The sequence below is a fragment of the Physeter macrocephalus genome, chromosome 11 (genome assembly GCF_002837175.3).
Source record: "Physeter macrocephalus isolate SW-GA chromosome 11, ASM283717v5, whole genome shotgun sequence".
NCBI lineage: Eukaryota > Metazoa > Chordata > Mammalia > Artiodactyla > Physeteridae > Physeter > Physeter macrocephalus.
In genome coordinates, this window is record NC_041224.1 from 9,540,722 (window position 1) to 9,561,595 (window position 20,874).

Here is a 20,874-nt window from a genome sequence, read left to right on the forward strand (position 1 = left end):
CTGTGCCCCGCAACGGGAGAGGCCACAGCGGTGAGAGGCCCGCGTACCGCAAAAAAAAAAAAAAAAAAAAAAAAAAGAAATCACTTGGAGGAAGAAATGTTCTCAATAAACACAAAGTCTTATCACTAGGTTGCCATACTAAACGTGCCAAAATTGTCTTGATGATAAAGTTACTTACATTTCAATGGACAATATCCAAATAGCCGATCCATGTCATAATCTGTAGTGGTTCCACACCAGAGCCATCCGTCTGACCGCCCAGCGGTTGTGCAATCCGCATACCACTTGTTCTCAAACTTGAATGGAAACGCACAGGTTGCCCCATTGGCGTTGCCCAGGAGTGTGTACATGGCTAGAAGAGACACATTGACTGGTACTTAGAATGGATGTGAATCTCCTGAACGATTACTTTCCAATCAGAAGGTTACTGCAAGGATCGGTCTTATGCTTCCGATCACACCCCTTACACTAACACAGGGAATTCCTTTGTATTTCCCTTCTCTTGCGACCCCCGTCTTTGGCTGGATACCTGTGTCCTCGGGAAAAACTCTAGCACCACTTCTGTTCTGCTGTCTTTTGCAATAGATTTTCCTCTTTGCTCTCATGAGCCAAAAGCAGTCAGCTCTATTGACAACAACTTTGACTTCTGCATTTCCTCCAAATAGAGAAAAGGCCATCCTTCCCCTTGGCTGGAGTCAGAGAATTACTGAATCTCTAGATTGAAAAATAACCTTATAGCTGTGTAACCCAAACACACAGTCAAAACTTCAATCCCCTCCAACCACTCCTGTCCAGCCAGACTCCACTTGAGTCCCTCAACAATGGCTACGAGAAAGGGTAGGAACTTTAGCATAAATCTCTAATTCACATCATGGAAAGAAATCACTTAAAACCCTTAGATACTATCTATAATCAGTATTTGTCTTTTTTTAAAAGAATGAGTCCAAACAGTTCAAAACGTGAAGCTCTAGGTTCACCTAGAAAGGAAAGTTGAAACAAATATAGAATCGTGGACTTCCCTGGTGGCGCAATGGCTAAGAATCCACCTGCCAATGCAGGAAACATGGGTTCGAGCACTGGTCCAGGAAGATCCCACATGCCATGGAGCAATTAAGCCCATGCGCCACAACTACTGAGGCTGCGAGCCACAACTACTGAAGCCCTCACGCCTAGAGTCTGTGCTCCGCAACAAGGGAAGCCACCACAATGAGGAGCCTGTGCACCGCAACAGGCAAGAGCAGCCCCTGCTCGACGCCACTAGAGAAAGCCTGCACGCAGCAATGAAGACCCAACGCAGCCCAAATAAATAAATTAATTAATTAAAAAAAATAGAATCATTATGGATCACGGTTTGGCTTAAGTCAAAAGGAAGCTCATATCTCCATTGACAACCAAACCACTCAAGTAGCTAAATGCTCCAGTATGTTCAGTCTACCTTTGTAGGGATGCCTCTTTGGGAGATAATAATCCTCTATAGTTAAATAGTCTCTTGCGACAAGTTTATATTCAGAATTGTTTCTAGGTAGGAATACTCTTTTCCTAATTAAGTTTCATAGATTCTATGACTTTACAAAGTTCTTTAAAGACATCTTGAAAGTCATTAAGATAATATAACATTTGTAAAACACATAGCACAGCATCTAATATATGTAAAGAGCACAACATAAATAAGCTACTTACCTCCTTTCCTTTTCCTTTGCTCGTACTTATTTTGTCCACCTTAAAAGCTAGGTTTATTCTCAATTCCCTCAAAATGACTCTTTTGCCAATTGCCTAGCTGTTAGTAACTTTAAAATGTGATTCTAGCTTTTGTTGCACTAGGTTACAGGACTAGTTTTTCGAATCATAGATTGTATAAAGAACATGCTGGATTTGTAATAATTACACCATTGTTCCTTCATATGAAGAAAACGTGCTAAGACCACCTAGGGCTAGTGGTACTGTTCATTCAGCTAGCCAAGGAATTCTCAGTGCTCGATTTACAGATGGCAATCAGAAATGGCTTTTGAAGGACTAACTTGATTTCTTAAACAAAGCACTGATGAGGCCAACTTGACTAACAAATCATGTCACTGCACTCAAATGACTCTTCCTCTTGTGGGCCACACTTCCAGACAATCCTCAGATCCGTCCATGTCTACAAAATCTGAGTCGATCACTCAAAATTAAATCCTTGGCCTCAGACAGTTTTCTTCCCCAAGTTTTCTTTAGAGAGACAAAGATTGCATACATCCTCTCTGCACTGTCTTTACTTCTAATGCATATTCCAATGAATCGACTGCAAGATCACTCTGAAGGACTAGATCTTCTAGCAGGAATATCTTAAGTATTGGGAGAGACTTAGGGAGTATGCAAAGTGTGGTCAATGGACCATTTGCATCCAGCCACACAGTATTGATAAAAATAATTCAATAGATCCCTAGGCCTTTCCCCCAATATGCTAATTTAGAATCTAGGTGAGGGGGCACATTGGGATCTGTATTTTTAACAAGCTCTCCAGATGATTATTAAGCATATTAAAGTTTGAGAACCACTATCCTAAATCCTATGCATATTTTTCTCAAAGCAAACAGAAGACCAGAAAGTAGGGGCAGGGGGTGGAGAGAGGACTACAGAACTTCAGCGATATCTTTTAAAATAAAACGAGAATTCTGATCTCTTAGCACCAAACTTCCTTGTGTTGGATTCCTCAATTAGAACTATTGTCCCACCTGTGGAATTTGACTCAGTCAAGTTTGGTTCACCCTTGTCCCGCCCTATAATTTTCTGACAAGTTTCTCCTGAAATGCTGTGCTACGTAGGTTGCCTCTTAGGTAATTTCTAAACCTACATTATGTTCAATAAAAGCCTTGGGATAACTTCTTTCTGAGCCCTCCTTCTCACTCTTCTTCAGTTCCTAATCTCTTCTTCTCTTTAGAGAACATAGAAGGAAAATGGAAAGCTGTCAAATCATCACCTTGCAAAGAGGTGAACTCCGATACCTGCCATAAGCTAAGTTCAACCAACCTTTGCAGCCTCAGTAACATAGTAATTTTGCAAACAGCTTAATCTCTTGCCCCAAGAGGCAGGCTCTTTCTCTGACCTTGAGGTCATTCTAGATAACACTTCACAGAAATCAGGTGTCCAAACCTGGAAAGTGGTTACAACATCATCTGACTCAAGAAGCCTTTGTAAAGGGCTTCAAGTTCTTTTCTGTTTTTTGTTTTATCTTTTCTCTGTGCAGCCACTAGAGAATGAAATTTGGCCAAGATGAGAGAAGACTAGATACTCTGATTTTATTTCACCTTCAAGAGCTGAAGGAACCAACTACATATACAATTATTTCCTGCCCCACGGGTGCTACCGCTTTCTAAAACAGCAGACTAAAGATGCTGAAGGTTAGTTTATAAGCTAATTCCTTAGCTTTTCTAATTTGCTGATTATTACACGATGTCTCTAAATACCCATAAGGAAACAAATAAATCAGAAACGTTTAGAAACCAAAATTGTCAAGATTTCATTTTACACAGTCTGAATTGGTAAAGAATGTTGTTCCACGGATCATTTGTTCAGAGGTAATGTAAACCAAAGGAAAAGAAACATTTCGTTAAACTCTTTTATCACGACAATCATACAATGTAAAATGGAAGACACTGGGTCAAAGACTACAGTGAAAAGTAATTTCTAAAAACGGTAACCCACTGTTAAAAAAAAAATCTTAGCAAAAGTTACAAGAAATGTCTTCCCATTAATTACAAATAGCTAAAGTATCATTTAGGACTTTGTACCACATTGACTCATTCACAGAACACAGAATAGTTCCAAACACAAAAGTAATCAATTAATACTTCTAGTACAGACTAAACAAGAATATGCTTATTTTCTTGAATTAGTTTCCAACTAAGAGGATGAGAAAGACTTGACAGAAAGGAAAAAAAGAAAATTCCAAGCTTCTTACCTTCATAACCTCTAGAGCATAAATCATCTGTGGTTCCATAAACTTTCCACCTGCTCCATAAACCTGATCCCTTGTAAAGCATAATGTTCTTTTCTTGTCTATTGCCATAGTTAAAAAATAAATCTTCTCCCTTGATTCCCAAAAGCGTGTCATTTTTGCACTCCCATTTCTGAAGTTCACTCTTGGAGTCACAGGCATACAGAGTGACAGCAACCCAGTCAGTTTTTGATGGCACCCCTAAGCATAACTTAAAGGCAACACTCATGATCTGCGATTCAGACACCCATCGGAATTTCTGAGCTTCGTTGTCTTGGTTGCAAATTGCAGTTTGAACTGTGCTGGGATTTAATGCTTCCACACAGCGCCTGTGATCTTCATTGTATATTAAAAATTGCCTAGTGTCTGTTAAAAAAAAGAAAGAAAGGATGCTTAAGTGGATACAGAGGACAAAGACAATATTTTAGGTCAAAAGTTCTCAATGTTTCCATTTCCCGAAAGACCTGTGATCACAGGAAAAGGTTTGAAATTGACTCAGCCTGGGCCAGCTCTGCTCCCTCCCTGGGTCCCTGAAGCTGGAGAAAGACCGGGTTGAGGGGCCTCCTGGGAGCATGTGGCTGGAAATCTTCAAGATGTCCTAGTTCAGAAAAGGAACCTTATGAAAAGACTTAAATGCCTTAAATGCACACAAATTGTAGTGGAGTAAACAGAAAAGGTAGGTAACAGAGGAAGAAATAATACTCATCTGAGAAAAGCAAATTTGGGGATGAATACAATAAGCTATAAAATTAAACACTTGTGTATCCTGGAATAGAATTTTGCAGTCCGACTATCCCTACCCTTTTTGAGATAGATGAAACCCATACACAATGATTCTAAGTATAACACTAGGAAGGTTTTTCGTATTTAAAAAATCAATTTTATTTTAGGAAATTTTACATTCATTTAATGTCCAGCAAATTTGCGAGCTAAGTGTCTTCTGGGAAGCCCAGAGGTCTGGGCAGCTAGAGAAGTTTTTTGTTTTCTTTCCCATCCAACAATAGGTAACTTGGACATCTAGTGTCTTTCATTTCATTGGCATAGTCAACCTAACCTTTGCATAACAAAAAGATACAAAAATGCATTTGATAGTGTTATAGTTTGTGAAGTTTGCAGTAAAGGTTGAATAAATGTAGGTTTTATATCATTTAAGGTAGTATTTATGAGAGTAACTTTATAAATAACAGTTTTTTTATACTTGTAATTTGGGGCTGGTACTTTAAATAAGTATGTATAGATAATTTATGCTTACAGTACATAGCTGCTAGCTGGCAAAACTCAACTTCCTCTTGACAAAAAGAAAAAAAGAATAAAAAGATCTGGTAAGCATATTTTTGCCCTTTAAATCAAAATTGATTTCATGTTTCATCATGTAAAGTTTTTTTCTTTTTTGTCTATTTTTTAACAGACAAATGAAAGGAACTGACTATTTTTGTGGCACAAATATAAATTAAACACTTTGTGAAGTTTAACTAAATTCTTTCTACTTAAGAGGTTCTTTCCAAATGAGCTGGTATAGTATTACAGATGTTTGAGTGCCTGGCTGAACGAGCTTGGTATACTTTTTACACTTGATTTCAACTTCAATTTATTTTTTTAAATTGATTTTATGGAAGTATAAATTGATTTACAATGTTGTGCTACCTTCTGCTGTTCAGCAAAGTGACTCAGTTATACATATATATACATTCTTTTTCATATTCTTTTCCATGATGGTTTATCCTAGGATATTGAATAGAGTTCCCTGTGCTATCCAGTAGGACCTTGCTGTTTATCCATCCTATAGACAATAGTTTGCATCTGCTGACCCCAATTTCAATCAGGTCATCCCAGTGAAATTATCAGAGTAATCACAGTGCCACTAAGAGAGGCCTTTGCTTCCACAAGCCAAATTCTATCTACTGTCCTCAGCACCCCGTGGGGTTGGCTCCACTTACACTCGGAGATCAGTCTTGGACTATCAACTCCAAGGTCATAATGGATCTTTGCCTCAAAAGATTATGTTCTCCGGCTGTATCTGCTCTTGTCTACACTTGTTAGAGACCTCTTGCCTCTGTCTTGCCTAATTCAGTGCTACTTCCAAACTCTGCCTAGATTCCTTGGCTGGGTTCCTCATGTCTGCTGGTTTGATTTCTTGGAATTGGGACTCACTAGAGCCTGAATTCAGAACATCTGCTTCTGCTGGCATCTATGGAATTGACGTCTGTCAACAGAACATGCAGTGTCGACCCAATCTCCTCCCATCTAACTGAAGGCCTTCCCAAGCTTGATCTTTGTGAGGCAAAATGAGTAACTCTGTGCGTTGGTAATAAAATTAAAATGTTAATAATATTTTGTTTTGTTCACAGTAAAACCCAGGAAATAAGAAGATAAAATGTTCTTTAGAAACAGTTATAGGATAATTTACCATACACAAATGTAAATCTGCTAATCTAAAAAGGTACTGAACTCTGAAAATGTTACCATAGATATCTGTAGACTCAGCTATAGTGCCCTTTACATTTCATTTGTGTTGGCTATTCCACCTGTTATTTTCCTGTCTAGACTTACCTTCATTTCACAGTTTTTCTCAGTACCATCCCAACAATAAATCTCTCTTCCACCTCCTACTTCAGCCATTTCATTTTACTGTTGAGTGGCCAACACTTAGTAACTGTCTAAATTCAGTCAACCAACCAGTTGATAACCAACCATTTAAGGTAAGGTGCTTGGAAGTCTTACTGCATGAATAGTGTTCCTCTTTCAAAATTTTTATACTTACCTGACTTTTATTTCATGTACTTAATTTTTGTCTGTAGTTCCATCTTAATTTCACTCTAAATATGATGGTATTTAATGAGCAAACATCCAATATTCTGTTTTTCATTAATGGCATCATCATCCACCTAGATCCATAAGCCAAAAACCTAGAAGTCATCTAGATTTCCAGCTTTCCTTCACTTTTTAGGACAAAAGTAGAATCTGTTGGCTCTACGCCAACACATACCATGATGGTTCCTTTTATGTGTCAAATTAGCTAGGACATGGAATGCAAATATTTGGTCAAATACCAGTCTGGATGTTGCTGTGAAGGTTGTTTTGGGAGGTTTTTTGTTTTGTGTTCTTGTCTAGATAAGGTTAACATTTAAAGCAGTAGACTTTTAGTAAAGCAGATTACAGTCCATACTGTAGGTGGGCCTCATCCAATCAGTTTAAGGTCTTCAGAGAAAACAGACTGAGGTCCCCTCAAGAAGAGGAAATTCTATCTCTAGATTGTCTTTGGACCTGAACTGCAGTATCAACTCTTTCTTGAGTTACCAGCCTGCCAGCCTCCACCACTGCACGAGGCAATTCCTTAAAATAAATCTCTCCAAAAAGATATTGAAAAGCAGTAGACTTTTAGTAAAGCAGATTACAGTCCATACTGTAGGTGGGCCTCATCCAATCAGTTTAAGGTCTTCAGAGAAAACAGACTGAGGTCCCCTCAAGAAGAGGAAATTCTATCTCTAGATTGTCTTTGGACCTGAACTGCAGTATCAACTCTTTCTTGAGTAACCAGCCTGCCAGCCTCCACCACTGCACGAGGCAATTCCTTAAAATAAATCTCTCCAAAAAGATATTGATAGATAGATGACAGATAGATGATAGATAGATAGATAGATAATAGATAGATAGATGATAGATAGATAGAGAGATAGATAGATAATAGGTAGATAGATAGATGATAGGTAGAGAGAGAGACACACAGAAATACACACACACACACACACACACACACACACACACACACATATGCACCCTACTGGTTCTGTTTCTCCAGAGAAACTTGACTAATACAAGTACCCTAATCCATTCTTTTCTCTTCATCAGAGATAATGCCTGATTTCTTAGTTTCCTGGTTGAGATGGGCTTAACATGTCACCTGACTCCAAATTGTAAACCCTACCTAAGGTCATGGAATGTTTCTACTTAGCCATATAAAAGAGTCAGATTTCTCTCTGTTTTCAATCTCTTTAGCAGATCAACGGTGCATATCACAGTTGGCTTGAATAGTTATTCAATTATAAAATTATTTTCTTTTTCTTCTACTTTCAGGGAGAGGTTTTCTAGGTTGGAAGACATTTTGCTTTTTACCATATCTCTTCCCAAATTTAAAGCCTTCAAGAGGACCACTGCACATGTGGGAAAGAACCCCTCCAGTCTCCCTGTCGCAGCTTACTAGATGGGGCCCATCCAGCCCTGCTGACCCTCTGCTCTCACCTCCTCCCACCCTGTTCCCACTCACCACCTTCCAGCCACAAACCCTTTCTGCTCCTCAAGAACTTTAAGCTCATTTTCACTGTAGAGACTGTATTTCAAGTTCCCTCTTCTTGAAATACTCATTAAGGTTCCAACTCAAGTGCCAAATCCTTAGTGAGCTAACACTCCAAATTTTACTCGTTTATTTTCTATATACTATTCATAACCATCTTAAAATATATATTTTTAAAAATTTGTTTACTTGTGTCTTGTCTGTGCCCCTACTGGAATGTAAATTCGCTGAGTAGAAAGACTTATCTTTCCAGTCCAGTACTGTATTCTCTCTTTTTGGAGCATAATAGTTCCTCAACAAATATTAGTTGAATGAATAAAAGAATAGTTATTAAATCTGAAGCATCTCCTGACTGTTAACCCAGTTACATTCTTTTATTTAATAGTTGATTAATAATGATGGGTCTATTTCACAAGACTTTTTCCCTTGAAATTTTATTTTTACCAAAGAGTGATTTATAAATGTTTATTCTTATAAAAGGAGTACTTGGGGACTTCCCTGGTGCCGCAACTAAGGAGCTGGAGAGGCAGAACTAAGGAGCCCGCAAGCCGCAATTAAGGAGCCCGATGCAACCAAATAAATAAATAAATAAATACTTTTTTTTTTTAAAGCAGTACTTGGAAATGAAAAGCTTCTATTTTAATACAAACTTATCTCTTCTTGTTTCCTTTATTTATCTTTGACATTAGGAAGCAGTGCAAGTTTGATATTGCCTTTGCCAGACAATACAAGGAAATGTAAAATCATCGCTTTATGATCCTGCATTCATACATTATTCTTCTCCCCAACTAGTCAACATGTAAGTTTTGTTTTTATCACTGTCTCTGTGCAATGTCTCTGAGTTAAAATATCATACTTCTTCCTCTGAAAGTGATTCAAGACCTTGACCAAAAGACAGCTTGTGGCATTTTTGTCACTATTAACCAGACCAACGTTTCATTTGGATAAACATTCAATTTTTGTTTTCTATACTAATTATGTTTTCGTAACAGAAATATTGCAAAGCTGAGCGAATGATAACAGATGATACTTACACATCAGAAATGTATTTACAGAATTGAAGAGACCCGCCACCCATCTTAACTCAATCTTACTAACCTCACGTTTATTTTTCAACAAATAGGTGCCAGGCACCATGCTAGCGACAATGCAAAGACAAACCAGACACACAAATTCCCTGCCACAAGGAGCCCACACTTCAAGGGCAGAAATATCAAAGGTCAAAATACATTTAGGAAAGAAGCAAGAAGTTTCCACACAATATGCCTCAGGTTAAAAATGGCTGAAACTGGGGCTTCCCTGGTGGCGCAGTGGTTGCGCGTCCGCCTGCCGATGCAGCGGAACCGGGTTCGCGCCCCGGTCTGGGAGGATCCCACATGCCGCGGAGCGGCTGGGCCCGTGAGCCATGGCCGCTGGGTCTGCGCGTCCGGAGCCTGTGCTCCGCAACGGGAGAGGCCACAGCAGAGGGGAGGCCCGCATACCACAAAAAAAAAAAAAAAAAAAAAAGAAAGAAATGATTGAAACCTAGATATCCAATATCACAGGTACAAATTTCCTTTTAAGCACATTTTAACCATTTGAAAATGATAACATTGAGCAAGTCATTAAATTTCCAAACTTACGGGCAAAGAAAGTTAGGTTACTAAAGGTGACAAGTTAGAGATATAACTATTATATGCTGTACTTCCTCATATACTTTTAGGCTTTCCCCACCATCAATACATAAAATGCTGACATGAAAGCATAAAAGCTAATAACTTCTGGAAGACAGAGAAGCTGGATAAGAGGAAAATAAGTGGGTAGTCTGTAGCAGATGCTACCAGCACCATTTCTTCCCGCCTTTTGCCATTTCAGTGAGCGCCAGCCCCACTCCCCAGTGGCATCACCACATCTCTGGGCCCGGGGGCATCTTCTGGCCATCAGAGAACGCTTCACACACTGCGAAGACCAGTAGGGTCAGAGAACGAACCCCTCCCAGGAGTAGCCCTTTACCAGTGACCCACGGCTGTAGACGAATAAACAGCCCCAATCTTTGCACCGTGGGCAGGATGATTCTGAGGCGCACATCCTACATTGTCACCCAGGACACCTAGCAAGGCTGAGCTACAGCTGTCCACAGGGGTCACTGGCTCCTGGACCCACCATGGACCAGCAGCCTTTATTCTGGTCTCACATCCGCACCCTTCAGCTAGTCTTTGCCAGGACTGGCTCCCAAATAAACTACTTCACTCAAATCATTGTCAGAGGTCACCACCTTGAGCCATCCAAACTAAGAATCTATCCATTAGCCCCTATAAGTGAATGTACACCCACAGATGTGTCTCCAAAGAACTGAAATTAAGTTAATAAATAAATATTTCTTTTTATAAATTTATAATGTTTATAAGTTAAAAATAAATATTTATTATGCACCTAGTACATGCAAAATAAAAAAACTACAACAAGTGCTGGGGGCAGGGGAAAAAACTAAGGATCAAACTATTAGGTTTAGCAATGTTGAACAAAAGGATAAAGGAAAAATTGAGAATGATTTTATTTACCACTTCAATCCTTCATTCATTCATCAAATCTCCAGAGAACCTACTAACTTAAGTCCCTGCATCTGGCTATCTGGGGAGGTCCAAGTATGAATCCAACATGGGTTGTGACCTCAAGGAAAGAATAGAGGCTGGGATAAGGAACTCTGCCAACTTCCTGCCTCCCCTCCTAAAGACAGGAATATCTACACCCTCCCTGGGTTCGTTCACTCCCATCTCAGCAGCTCTCCCTCAGCCTGCTGATCCCTTTACCTGTGTCCTGGAGGGGACCTCAGAATGCCAGCCTCTCCCCCAATTTCAAGACCAACAAACGAGACCTGTAGGTAAGACGCTGACACTACACAACGTTTTCTTCTCCCACTCAACCACACGAATTAATCTTTATGTATCATGTCCACCTGATTGTGATGTAATTGGAGCTCTAACTGCTCACTGGCTGTGTGACCTTGGCCAAGTTTCTAAACTACACTGTGCTGCCTTGCCCCCCCCCAAAGAATGAGGAGGAAAGCACAGGACCTGCTAGTTGTTGTGAGAATTAAATGAGATCACCTAAATAAAGCGCTGAGAACAGTTCCTGACACAGAAATTGCTTGATACATGTAAGTGTATTCTTATCACTAACTTGGGAAAATCAGTCTTAAAGGCAATGTGAAATGGTCCAGAACAGGATGAAACTGGAGAAACAGAGAACCTTTTCAGCAGCCCAAAGATTAGGACAGAAGGACAGAGACAATGGAGACCCCCAGAGTTTCCAGGTGATATGGTGGAGAGAGGTATTTTCTTCCGGGTCAGCAAACTTGCAGGCAAATGCTGGTTCCACCATTCACTGGCTGTGTTGCCTTAGTTAATCATTCTAGTCTCAACTCCTGGTCTGTAAAATGAGTATAATAATGCTCTCTGATAGAGCTGCTTTGAATTTTCTAAATGAGATAATTTAAGCAAAGCACCCAGCATATTGTTTTGCAGAGAGTAAACCTTCAAATGTTTGTGTCCTCCTTCCCACCTCCAAGTGAAAAGTCTAAACAATTGATACAAAGAGAGGGACTAAGTCCTTCTTTGACATACTCTTGTTTTGAAGCACATTTATGTCTTTCCTGATGGACACACTCCAAGTGGTAAATTACATCTACTTCTTAGCCTCAGAGCCAGAAGACCATGGTCAAGAATTAGCTCTGGTCCTCAATGGCCAGCTGACTCCCAAGCCTCAGTTTCCTCGTGTAGTAAAATGTGGATTGTAACACCCACCCAACCCATCTCACTGGGTTGTTTTAAGGATCTGATTAAGGATCTGAAAGCAATTACTTAAAGTGATTAAAGACCTGAAAGGGCTCTGTGACCTTAACTTGGTCTGTAATTAGAAGAATCTGTCCAACAGTGCTTACTTCTCTGTCAGTTTCAATTCTTTTTGAAAGGGCACTTGCCTTCCTATCTCCCTCTACTCTCACTTTTATTCTACCTGATTTCCACTAGTTCCCTCTATGGACCAATGTAACCATATGGCATTTCCATTCAACAATGCTTGACGGTCGCCAAGAGGCAAGAGGACACTGCCGTTCGCACATCGACATCAGCTTCCCTCTCTCTGCCATGCAGATAAAAAACCACTTCAGAAGCTACTTTCCTTTGCAACTTCCCTTGTGATCTGTGATCTCCTGGTTCTCCCTTAGCTGCTCAAGATTCAGTCTCAGACCAGGTTTCCGGATCAGGGTCATCACTGTAATCTCCAGGTCCCTTGGAAGGCAAGGGTCTTTGTCTTAACTGAGGTTGAGTGTATTTGATTCTTTTATTTTTTTGACAGGTTACCTTCTGTATTTTCTTTTTTTTAAAAAAACTTATTGAAGTATAGTTGATTTACAATGTTGTGCTAATTTCTGCTGCACATAGGGATTCAGTTATACACATATATATATATATTCTTTTTCATATTCTTTTCCATTATGGTTTATCACAGGATATTGAATATAGTTCCCTGTGCTAGACAGTAGGACCTTGCGTTTTATCCATTCTATATATAATAGTTTGCATCTGCTAACCCCAAACTCTCAATCCATCCTTCCCCCACCCTCCCTCCCTCCCCCTTGGCCACCACAAGTCTGTTCTCTCTGTCTGTGAGTCTGTTTCTGTTTCATAGATAAGTTCATTTGTGTCATATTTTAGATTCCACATATAAGTGCTATCATATGGCATTTGTCCTTCTCTTTCTGACTTATTTCAAGTGTATTTGATTCTTTAAAGCTCAAATTTAACCAGTGGTGACTCTTCCTACCTAGAAATTAGGTCCAACACCCTCAGAAGGCACTGAAATGTCACTCAACAAAGCAATTGTCTTCTTACCTATATCTGGAATATCCTACATCCACAGATCTTCATCTCTGAATTATAGAAAAATCAGAGGTTATTTGGGACAACAACATGAAAAATAGACAACTATAAGAGCAAGTGAAAAAAGAAAGATGACAAAAACTTGGTTTTGGTCAACAATGTCAGAAAGTATGTCTTAAATTTGGTATCCAAAACAAGTCATATGTATGAAGGAAGAAATGAGAGACTAGAAATAAAGAAAAGTTAAAAAGAAAGAAAGGAAGAAAGAAAGAGAGAGAGAAAGAAAGAAAGAAAAAGGAAGGAAGAAAGAAACAAAGAAAGAGAAAGAAAGAAAGAAAAGAAACAAAGGAAGGAAGGGAGAAAGGAAGGAAGGGAGAAAGACAAGAAAAGTAGAAATATTATAAGGAAAATTTTATGAAAAATGAAAACTAGTAAGGGAATAGGCAGTGGGCAACTGTTCTTTGAAGACGCCCAAGATTGGTATTAAACCAATCATTTGTTGAGCAAAAACGCACTGCTTCTGTTTAATAGAAAGAACACTGCCCTGGGAGTCAGCAGTCCTGAGCATTCAGCAGGTTGTCGAACCAGTGAGACCCTGGAAAGATCACTTAACCTGTCAGGACCTCAGTTTTCTTACCCATAAACGAGGAGATTGGATGCAGCACAGCAGTGTGCTAGAGGTCACAGTCACTCTGTTTGTTTTTGGTTTTTTTCACCCTCAAGGGCCAGCGAGAGCCTCTTACTGACACCTCTTCCCAACTCTGCTTCCAGTGGCATCACGTTGGTAGTTTGAAATCAACCATGGTGGGAGTCTCACACCATGGAAATCACTCCATGCCACAAATCAGTGCTTCTTCTCTTCTGAGAACCAACTGCTAAGTTTACCGCCACTGCACTGCCTGTGAGCCAAACCGTCCCAATTTCAAGCTAAACCTCTGTGCCTGAGAAACTCTCACTGTATCTCTACCACGATCACATCCCCATTGAGGTCTAAACATTGGCACCGAATGAAGTTCTTCCTGCTAAAGACATAGCAGGGCAAGGGCAAGGAGTCACTTTCCCTCTGCTATGCTTGGCCACCCGGCCCCGTCCAGGTACAACAAGGGGTCTCGTGGTGTTGATGATGTGGGATGTTCTCAGGCAAGTGGGAGAAAGGGTTCTGGGTTGGAAAGAAACCACAGGAAGCAGGGAGATCTTTTCTGTGGGTTATATAAATGGGAAGGGAATCCAGGGGAGGGGGTACGGAGAGTCTGTATATTCTTTCTTCTACCGCTAACTAAGTAGGCGCTCTGCTTTTATCCAGACACCTCTGTTCATGTGCCACTTGGGCCAAGAAAAGGTCAAATAAGAATTAAAGGCTCTCAAGTTAATAAAAAGTTTTCTGGAAAGAGCTCCCTGATACGTGGTTTTGTTTTTGTTTTGCTTTTATTCTTTAAGTAAAGATTCTTCAGCACCCTCCTGCTTCTCCCATAGTTGTGTCTATGAAGAGGAAGACATTCATCAGAGCAGGTCATCCTGCTGTCTCCAGGAGGGAAAACTTCCTAAGCAAAGTGAGAAAGACTTTTTGCCCCCAAAACATTAAGAGCAAGTTTAAAGAAACTTAGGGAACTCCCTGGCGGTCCAGTGGTTAGGACTCTGCACTCTCACTGCCGACGGCCCCGGTTCAATCCCTGGTCTGGACACTAAGATCCCACAAGCCACGCAGTGTGGCTAAAAAAAAGAAGAAGAAGAAGAAAAAAAAAAGATATTTAGGGGCTGCATCTGTGCTGCCCGCTATGGTAGCTATTAGCCCCCAGGGTCTATTGTACACTTGAAATGAAGCCAGTCTGAACTGAGATGCCCTGTAAGTATAAGATGCCCATTGGATGTTGAAATTTTAATTTTAAAAAAAATGAATGTAAAAATATCCCAGTAAGTTTTATATTGATGAATGTTGACTAATAATATTTTAGATACATTGGGTTAAATAAAACATATTCATAAAATCAATGTTACCTTTTACTTTTTTAAAGGTGGCTGCATAACGTGGCTGACGAGGTACCTATTGGACGGTGCTGGGTTAGGGTCCAGGTCTCATCCAGTGTCTGTGTGAAGAGCTTTAGTGACAGAGAACTTACTCCTAGGCAGAACATTCTATTTGAGACAGTGCAACCGTGAGAAGATTTTCACTGCCCTTAGTTTTAACCTTTGGGATCACGAAGAATATATTAAGCCTCTTGCACAAGACAGTTTTTCAAGATGAAGACTGGGGTGATGTGGCGCTCACCTGCCTTCCTGTCACACGCCTCCTTACTCTCTGAGGGATGCGCTCGGTAGCCAGGACTCAGGTAAAATGTCTCCTCAGGCTCCAGGACTCCTTCCTCGGCATTGTTTTTTGGGAAACCCCTCCTTTAAGTGCTAACTCGACTGTTTGTATTAAACAACTGATAGCTATCATGGGGAAAAAAAGAAGTCACTACTATTGATAGCTGACGCTTAGGACGCAACTACTCTGGGTCATACTATGTTCTAAATATTTTACACAGTTCAACTCATTGAATCATTGCAACAACTGATGAGGCAAGTGATACAATGCTCCTTACTTTACACACAGAAAAATTAAAGCACAAAGAAATTAAGCAGCTTCCCGGCAGGGGCCAGGTGCAAACCATACTGCCTTTGCTTGTGTTTTTATAATCCCCACTACCTCAGGCGCAATGGTGAGTTAACGCTTTCTGTGATGGAACACTCTCCCTGGGAGGCTTCCTGGTGGTGGGGAGTTTCCGTCTCCTCCGTGGCCCCTACTCCCAACCGCCTCCAACTCAACAGGGCATGGAGCGCCCTTTCGCACAGGCTGGGCACAGACGGCGTTTGCTGATTTGAGAGGAATGAAGGGGGATCGGGGAGCCAGCATTTCAAAGTTGAAATCCCATGCATCTCATGTCAAAAGAGACCTGGAAATAAAAATTCCTACAGGCACTCTCATTCCAAGGGTAAAGCAGGTTGAGATTGAAGAAATAGAAGAGAGAGACTCCATAACGTCTTTGGGCTTCTGAAAAGCTCTGAATCTATGCCTCACGAGTAATCATCAGTCTCCAGTAAAAAAAAAAAAAAAAAAAAGGGTGAGGGTGGACAGGGATAAATCAGGTTGAACAACTTAGACCAGAGACAAGGATCAACGTGGAACATAGATAAGGATGAACTCTCTGGCAGTAAAAGCTACATCAAACGGTTCATTCACTACTGAGTGAAGTAAGTCAGAGAAGGACAAATATCAAATGATATCGCTTATATATGGAATCTAAAAACAGGGTACAAATGAACTTATCTACAAAACAGAAATAGAGTTACAGATGTAGAAAACAAAAGTATGATTACCAGGGGGGAAAAGGGGGGATGGATAAATTGGGAGACTGGGACTGACATAAGCACACTGCTGTATATAGGACAGATAACTGATAAGGACCTACTGGATAGCACAGGGAACTCTATTCAATACTCTGTAATGGCCTATCTGGGAAAAGAATCTAAAAAAGAGTGGATATATGTAGATGTAAAACTGATTCACTTTGCTGTACACCTGAAACTAACACAACATTGTAAATCAACTATAATCCAATTAAAAAAAATTTAATGGCTCATTCACAGAAAAAAAGATGAGTTATAAAACTCCCATGGAATCTTTGGGCCGGGAGACGATCTGCGATCCATCCTTAGACCGACCATGAAGACAGACACCAGTGCCGCCTTCCTTTTGGCCAAAAACACTCAGAAGTTGTTGGTTGGGGGTTAGATAGAAACTGAAAACTAGAATCGGCCAACCACAGAGGAAATCGCTCTAAGAATAAAGCAGGGAAGAGGCGACGCCAGATGAGAGAAGAGGTAAGAGGAAGATGGGGCTCTGTGGCGCTCAGGTCAGGCAGCCCCTCTGACCTGCCAAGCGGCCGCCTCCTCCAGGTGCCCCGCTTCCAGGCCTGGGGACCAGGTGGAGGTTTGCCGCAGAGCTGGTGGTGCGGAAGCCCTGTTTCCTCTTCCCCGCAGGTGTGGAAGAAATCCCTCAACCCTGACCCAGAAGGGAGGGGGTACCCCGGGCCCCAAGTCAGAAAGCTTCCAGGTCAGAGCCCACTTACCCAGGAGCTGCACGGCAACCGGAAGGAGAGAGAGGAAAGCCAGAAGCGCGGACAGCTTCATGGCCCAGAGTTGATCCTCTTGCAAGGATGGAGAGGAGAGAGCCGGGAGAAGAACCAAGACAGTGAGGGCGCCGGCTCGCCCTGCCCCTCCTCCCCTCTCTGAACGCCCAGCTGAAAAGAAGTCTGGAGGGAGGGCCCACTTTTAAAGGGCTTCTGAAATTAGGGAAAACCTCCAATAAGGAGATATCCTGTCACATGAGGGCGGTTGGAAAAACAGGAATTCAAAGTTACAACTTTGCTTTGTAAGCTAACTTCTGAGAAGAGCAGACACAGGGGAAGGGGAGAGAGGGCCACGTGGGGGGAGAGGCTTGAGGAAGAGGGGGGAGGTGAGAGGGGGCCGGTGAGAAATGAGGGGCCGGGCCGGCCTGCAGGGAAGTAGGAAGTGAAACAGCTCTGGAGCTCCCGGCCCTCCTCGGAGGATGGGGCCATGCGGAGGGCAAGCTGGAGGCCACTACCTGGCCTGGAAAAGTCAGGTTTCCTCTGGGAAGCCGCTGAATCAGGGGACCCCCGGCAGACAGATCCCACCGGAACATGGTAGAGAGGGCAGGCATTAATAAAAAGGACAGTTTTCTGGGGGAAACATCCTCTTAAGAGCTGAAACGGACCCACCTCGTTCTCCATATTCAGTGCTGAGAGCCTCCTTTTTCCTTAGAAATCTTCAAAAGAAACTTCACGTGGAGCTTTGTTCCTTTTGGCTAGAAGAAAAGTGAAATAGAGACTAAGCCTGGGAAAGAATCTCAGTCATAACAGGAGGGAGAAAGTTCTAGAAGTCTTTTTCTAGAAACTTCTCTAGAGAGCCAGAGAAAACAGTGGCAGGATTTGCAGTAAAGCCTCGCTGCCCATCCTCAACCATAGTGATCTTCTTCAGGTTCACAAGGGTCCTCTTGCTGGAAGAAAACCTGCTCATTTGGTCAAAAAGATGTATATTCATTACAAGATAGGCAGAATACGTTCTTTTAAAAAAAATGGAAACAGGTATTTCATTAAGCACCATATTAACCATATATTATTTTGTTATTTTTTTCAGAAGTAAAATATGAATTAAGAACATTTTGAAGCAGATATTAGTAATTAGATAGCCAACCCACAACTGGCGTGTGGGAAATGTTAGCCAGCCAAAAAGAAGCTACTGGAAACATTGTATTCTTTGAAATTTTAAATGACTAGTTTGTCTTCAAGTGGAAAGCTCACACAAAGATTCACACCTCTGTGATAATGTTATAAACTTTGCTTCCTAATAAAAAATGTGACATTGTTCTCTTACTGATTTTTTTTTTAGCATTCTAAATTTAAGATTATTCTGACAAGATGAAAAAGATGGTAAAAATGAGGACACAAGAGGGCTTCCCTGAGGGCTTCCCTGATGGCGTCCCTGAGGGCTTCCCTGGTGGCGCAGTGGTTGAGAGTCCACCTGCCGATGCAGGGGACGCGGGTTCGTGCCCCGGTCCGGGAAGATCCCACGTGCCACGGAGCGGCTGGGCCCGTGAGCCATGGTCGCTGAGCCTGCGCCTCCAGAGCCTGGGCTCCGCAACGGGAGGGGCCGCAACAGTGAGAGGCCCGCGTACTGCAAAAACAGAGCAGATGAAACAAAATGTTGTTTTCTAAAACAGTGCTTCACTGATTTATCATGAGTAAAAAAATATTTTAAATGAGGCATTCATGGTTTTAAATGTAAATCAATTCTATAAATTAAAAAACTTTGGCCTAATTTGGATTTCTATTAATTTCAGAAGCAAATAAAACTTAACTGAATTCTCTCTACACTCACATTCAGGGTTTTTTAAATTACACAAGCGTGTCATATGGCCAACCAGGATCAGTGGTAGAATCTGTGACTTTGAAACAAAAGGAGGCCAATTGTCCCACAAAGAATTTACCCCATGACATTGACCTTACTGAAACAAAGATTTAACAGGCTAAAAGAAAAAGAAATCCAACTCTTGGGGGAGTGAAGGTGGAATTGGAAGCTCTAGAAATCCATCATTCTATGTTGACAGCTACTGAATTGGCAGGAAGTGTCTGGAGGAACTATATTGGAACTCTAGACTCTAGTGGAAACCTGGGAGCATCCAGTGGAGAGCTTGGTGGAGAGGCTGCTAAACATCAGTGAGTTTCAACCTCTCCCCTGTGGTAGTGGCTACCATCCTCCAGTCCCCCATCTTTGTGGCAGGTGACAGTGAGGGTGGCAGACTGTTTGGTGCAGCTTGCCAGAACCAGGACAGACTGTCAAGAACTTGTCCTCCAAATATCAGACTTTTGTGTTCTGAGGGCTGACTGCACTCTTCATTGCTTTCACCACATCTGTTCAACATAGTACTGAAAGTTCCAGCCAGAGCAATTAAGCAAGAAAAAATAAATAAATAAAAGCATCAAAGAAGATGTGGCACATATATACCATGGAATATTACTCAGCCATAAAAAGGAACGGAATTGAGTTATTTGTAGTGAGGTGGATGGACCTAGAGTCTGTCATACAGAGTGAAGTAAGTCAGAAAGAGAAAAACAAATACTGTATGCTAACACATATATATGGAGTCTAAAAAAGAAAATGGTTCTAAATAACCTAGGGGCAGGACAGGAATAAAGACGCAGATGTAGGGAATGGACTTAAGGATGCAGGGAGGAGGAAGGGTAAGCTGGAACGAAGTGAGAGAGTGGCATGGACATATATATACTACCAAATATAAAATAGATAGCTCATGGGAAGCAGCCACATAGCACAGGGAGATCAGCTCAGTGCTTTGTGACCACCTAGAGGGGTGGAGTAGGGAGGGTGGAAGGGAAAGCAAGAGAGAGGGGATATGGGGATATGTGTATGCATATAACTGATTCACCTTGTTATACAGCAGAAACTAACACACCATTGTAAAGCAGTTATACTCCAATAAAAATGTTAAAAATTAAAAAATAAAAATAAAAGCATCCAAATTGGAAAGAAAGGAGAAAAAGTATCTCTCTTCACAGATGGCATTATTTTATATGTGGAAAACCCTAAAGCTTCTACAAAAAACAAAAACAAAAAAACCCCACTAAAGCTAATAATCAAATACAACAAAGTTGAAGAATATAAAATCAAAACACAAAAATCAGTTATGTTTCTATACACTATTAATGAAAAATCTGAAAAGGAAATTAAGAAAACAATTCTATTTACAATAGCATCAAAAAGAATAAAGTACTCAGGAATAAATTTCACCAAGGAGACAAAAGACTTATACAATGAAAACCAGAAAACATTGCTGGAAGAAATTAAAGAAGACCTAAATAAATGGAAAGCTATCTCGTGTTCACAGAATGTTAAACAAAGTGCGGTTAAGATGACAATACTATCCTATCTCTTAAAATACTATCTCTTACAATACTATCTCTTAGACTACTACCCTAAGAGATCTACAGGTTCAATGCAATCCCTATCAAAATCCCAATTATTTTTTTTGCAGAAATAGAAAAACCCATCTTAAAATTCATAAGAAATCCCATTTAGCTAAAACAGTTTTTTTTTTTTTTTTTTTTTTTTTTTTCGGTACGCGGGCCTCTCACTGTTGTGGCCTCTCCCGTTGCGGAGCACAGGCTCCGGACGCG

The 20,874-nt window shown here is 40.9% G+C and overlaps 1 protein-coding gene across 1 annotated transcript in view; it reads right to left on the bottom strand.

Moving 5' to 3' along the window:
* MRC1 (mannose receptor C-type 1) overlaps positions 1-17,343 on the bottom strand; it is a 100,627-nt gene extending 83,284 nt beyond the window's left edge. The window contains exons 1-3 of the mRNA XM_007109853.3: positions 17,233-17,343; positions 3,938-4,339; positions 179-352 (exon numbers count right to left, since the gene is read on the bottom strand). Of these exons, the coding sequence (XP_007109915.1) occupies positions 179-352; positions 3,938-4,339; positions 17,233-17,293 (637 nt within the window). The 5' untranslated portion in view covers positions 17,294-17,343. The remainder of the gene's footprint in view (positions 1-178; positions 353-3,937; positions 4,340-17,232) is intronic.
* Positions 17,344-20,874: the final 3,531 nt, after the last annotated feature.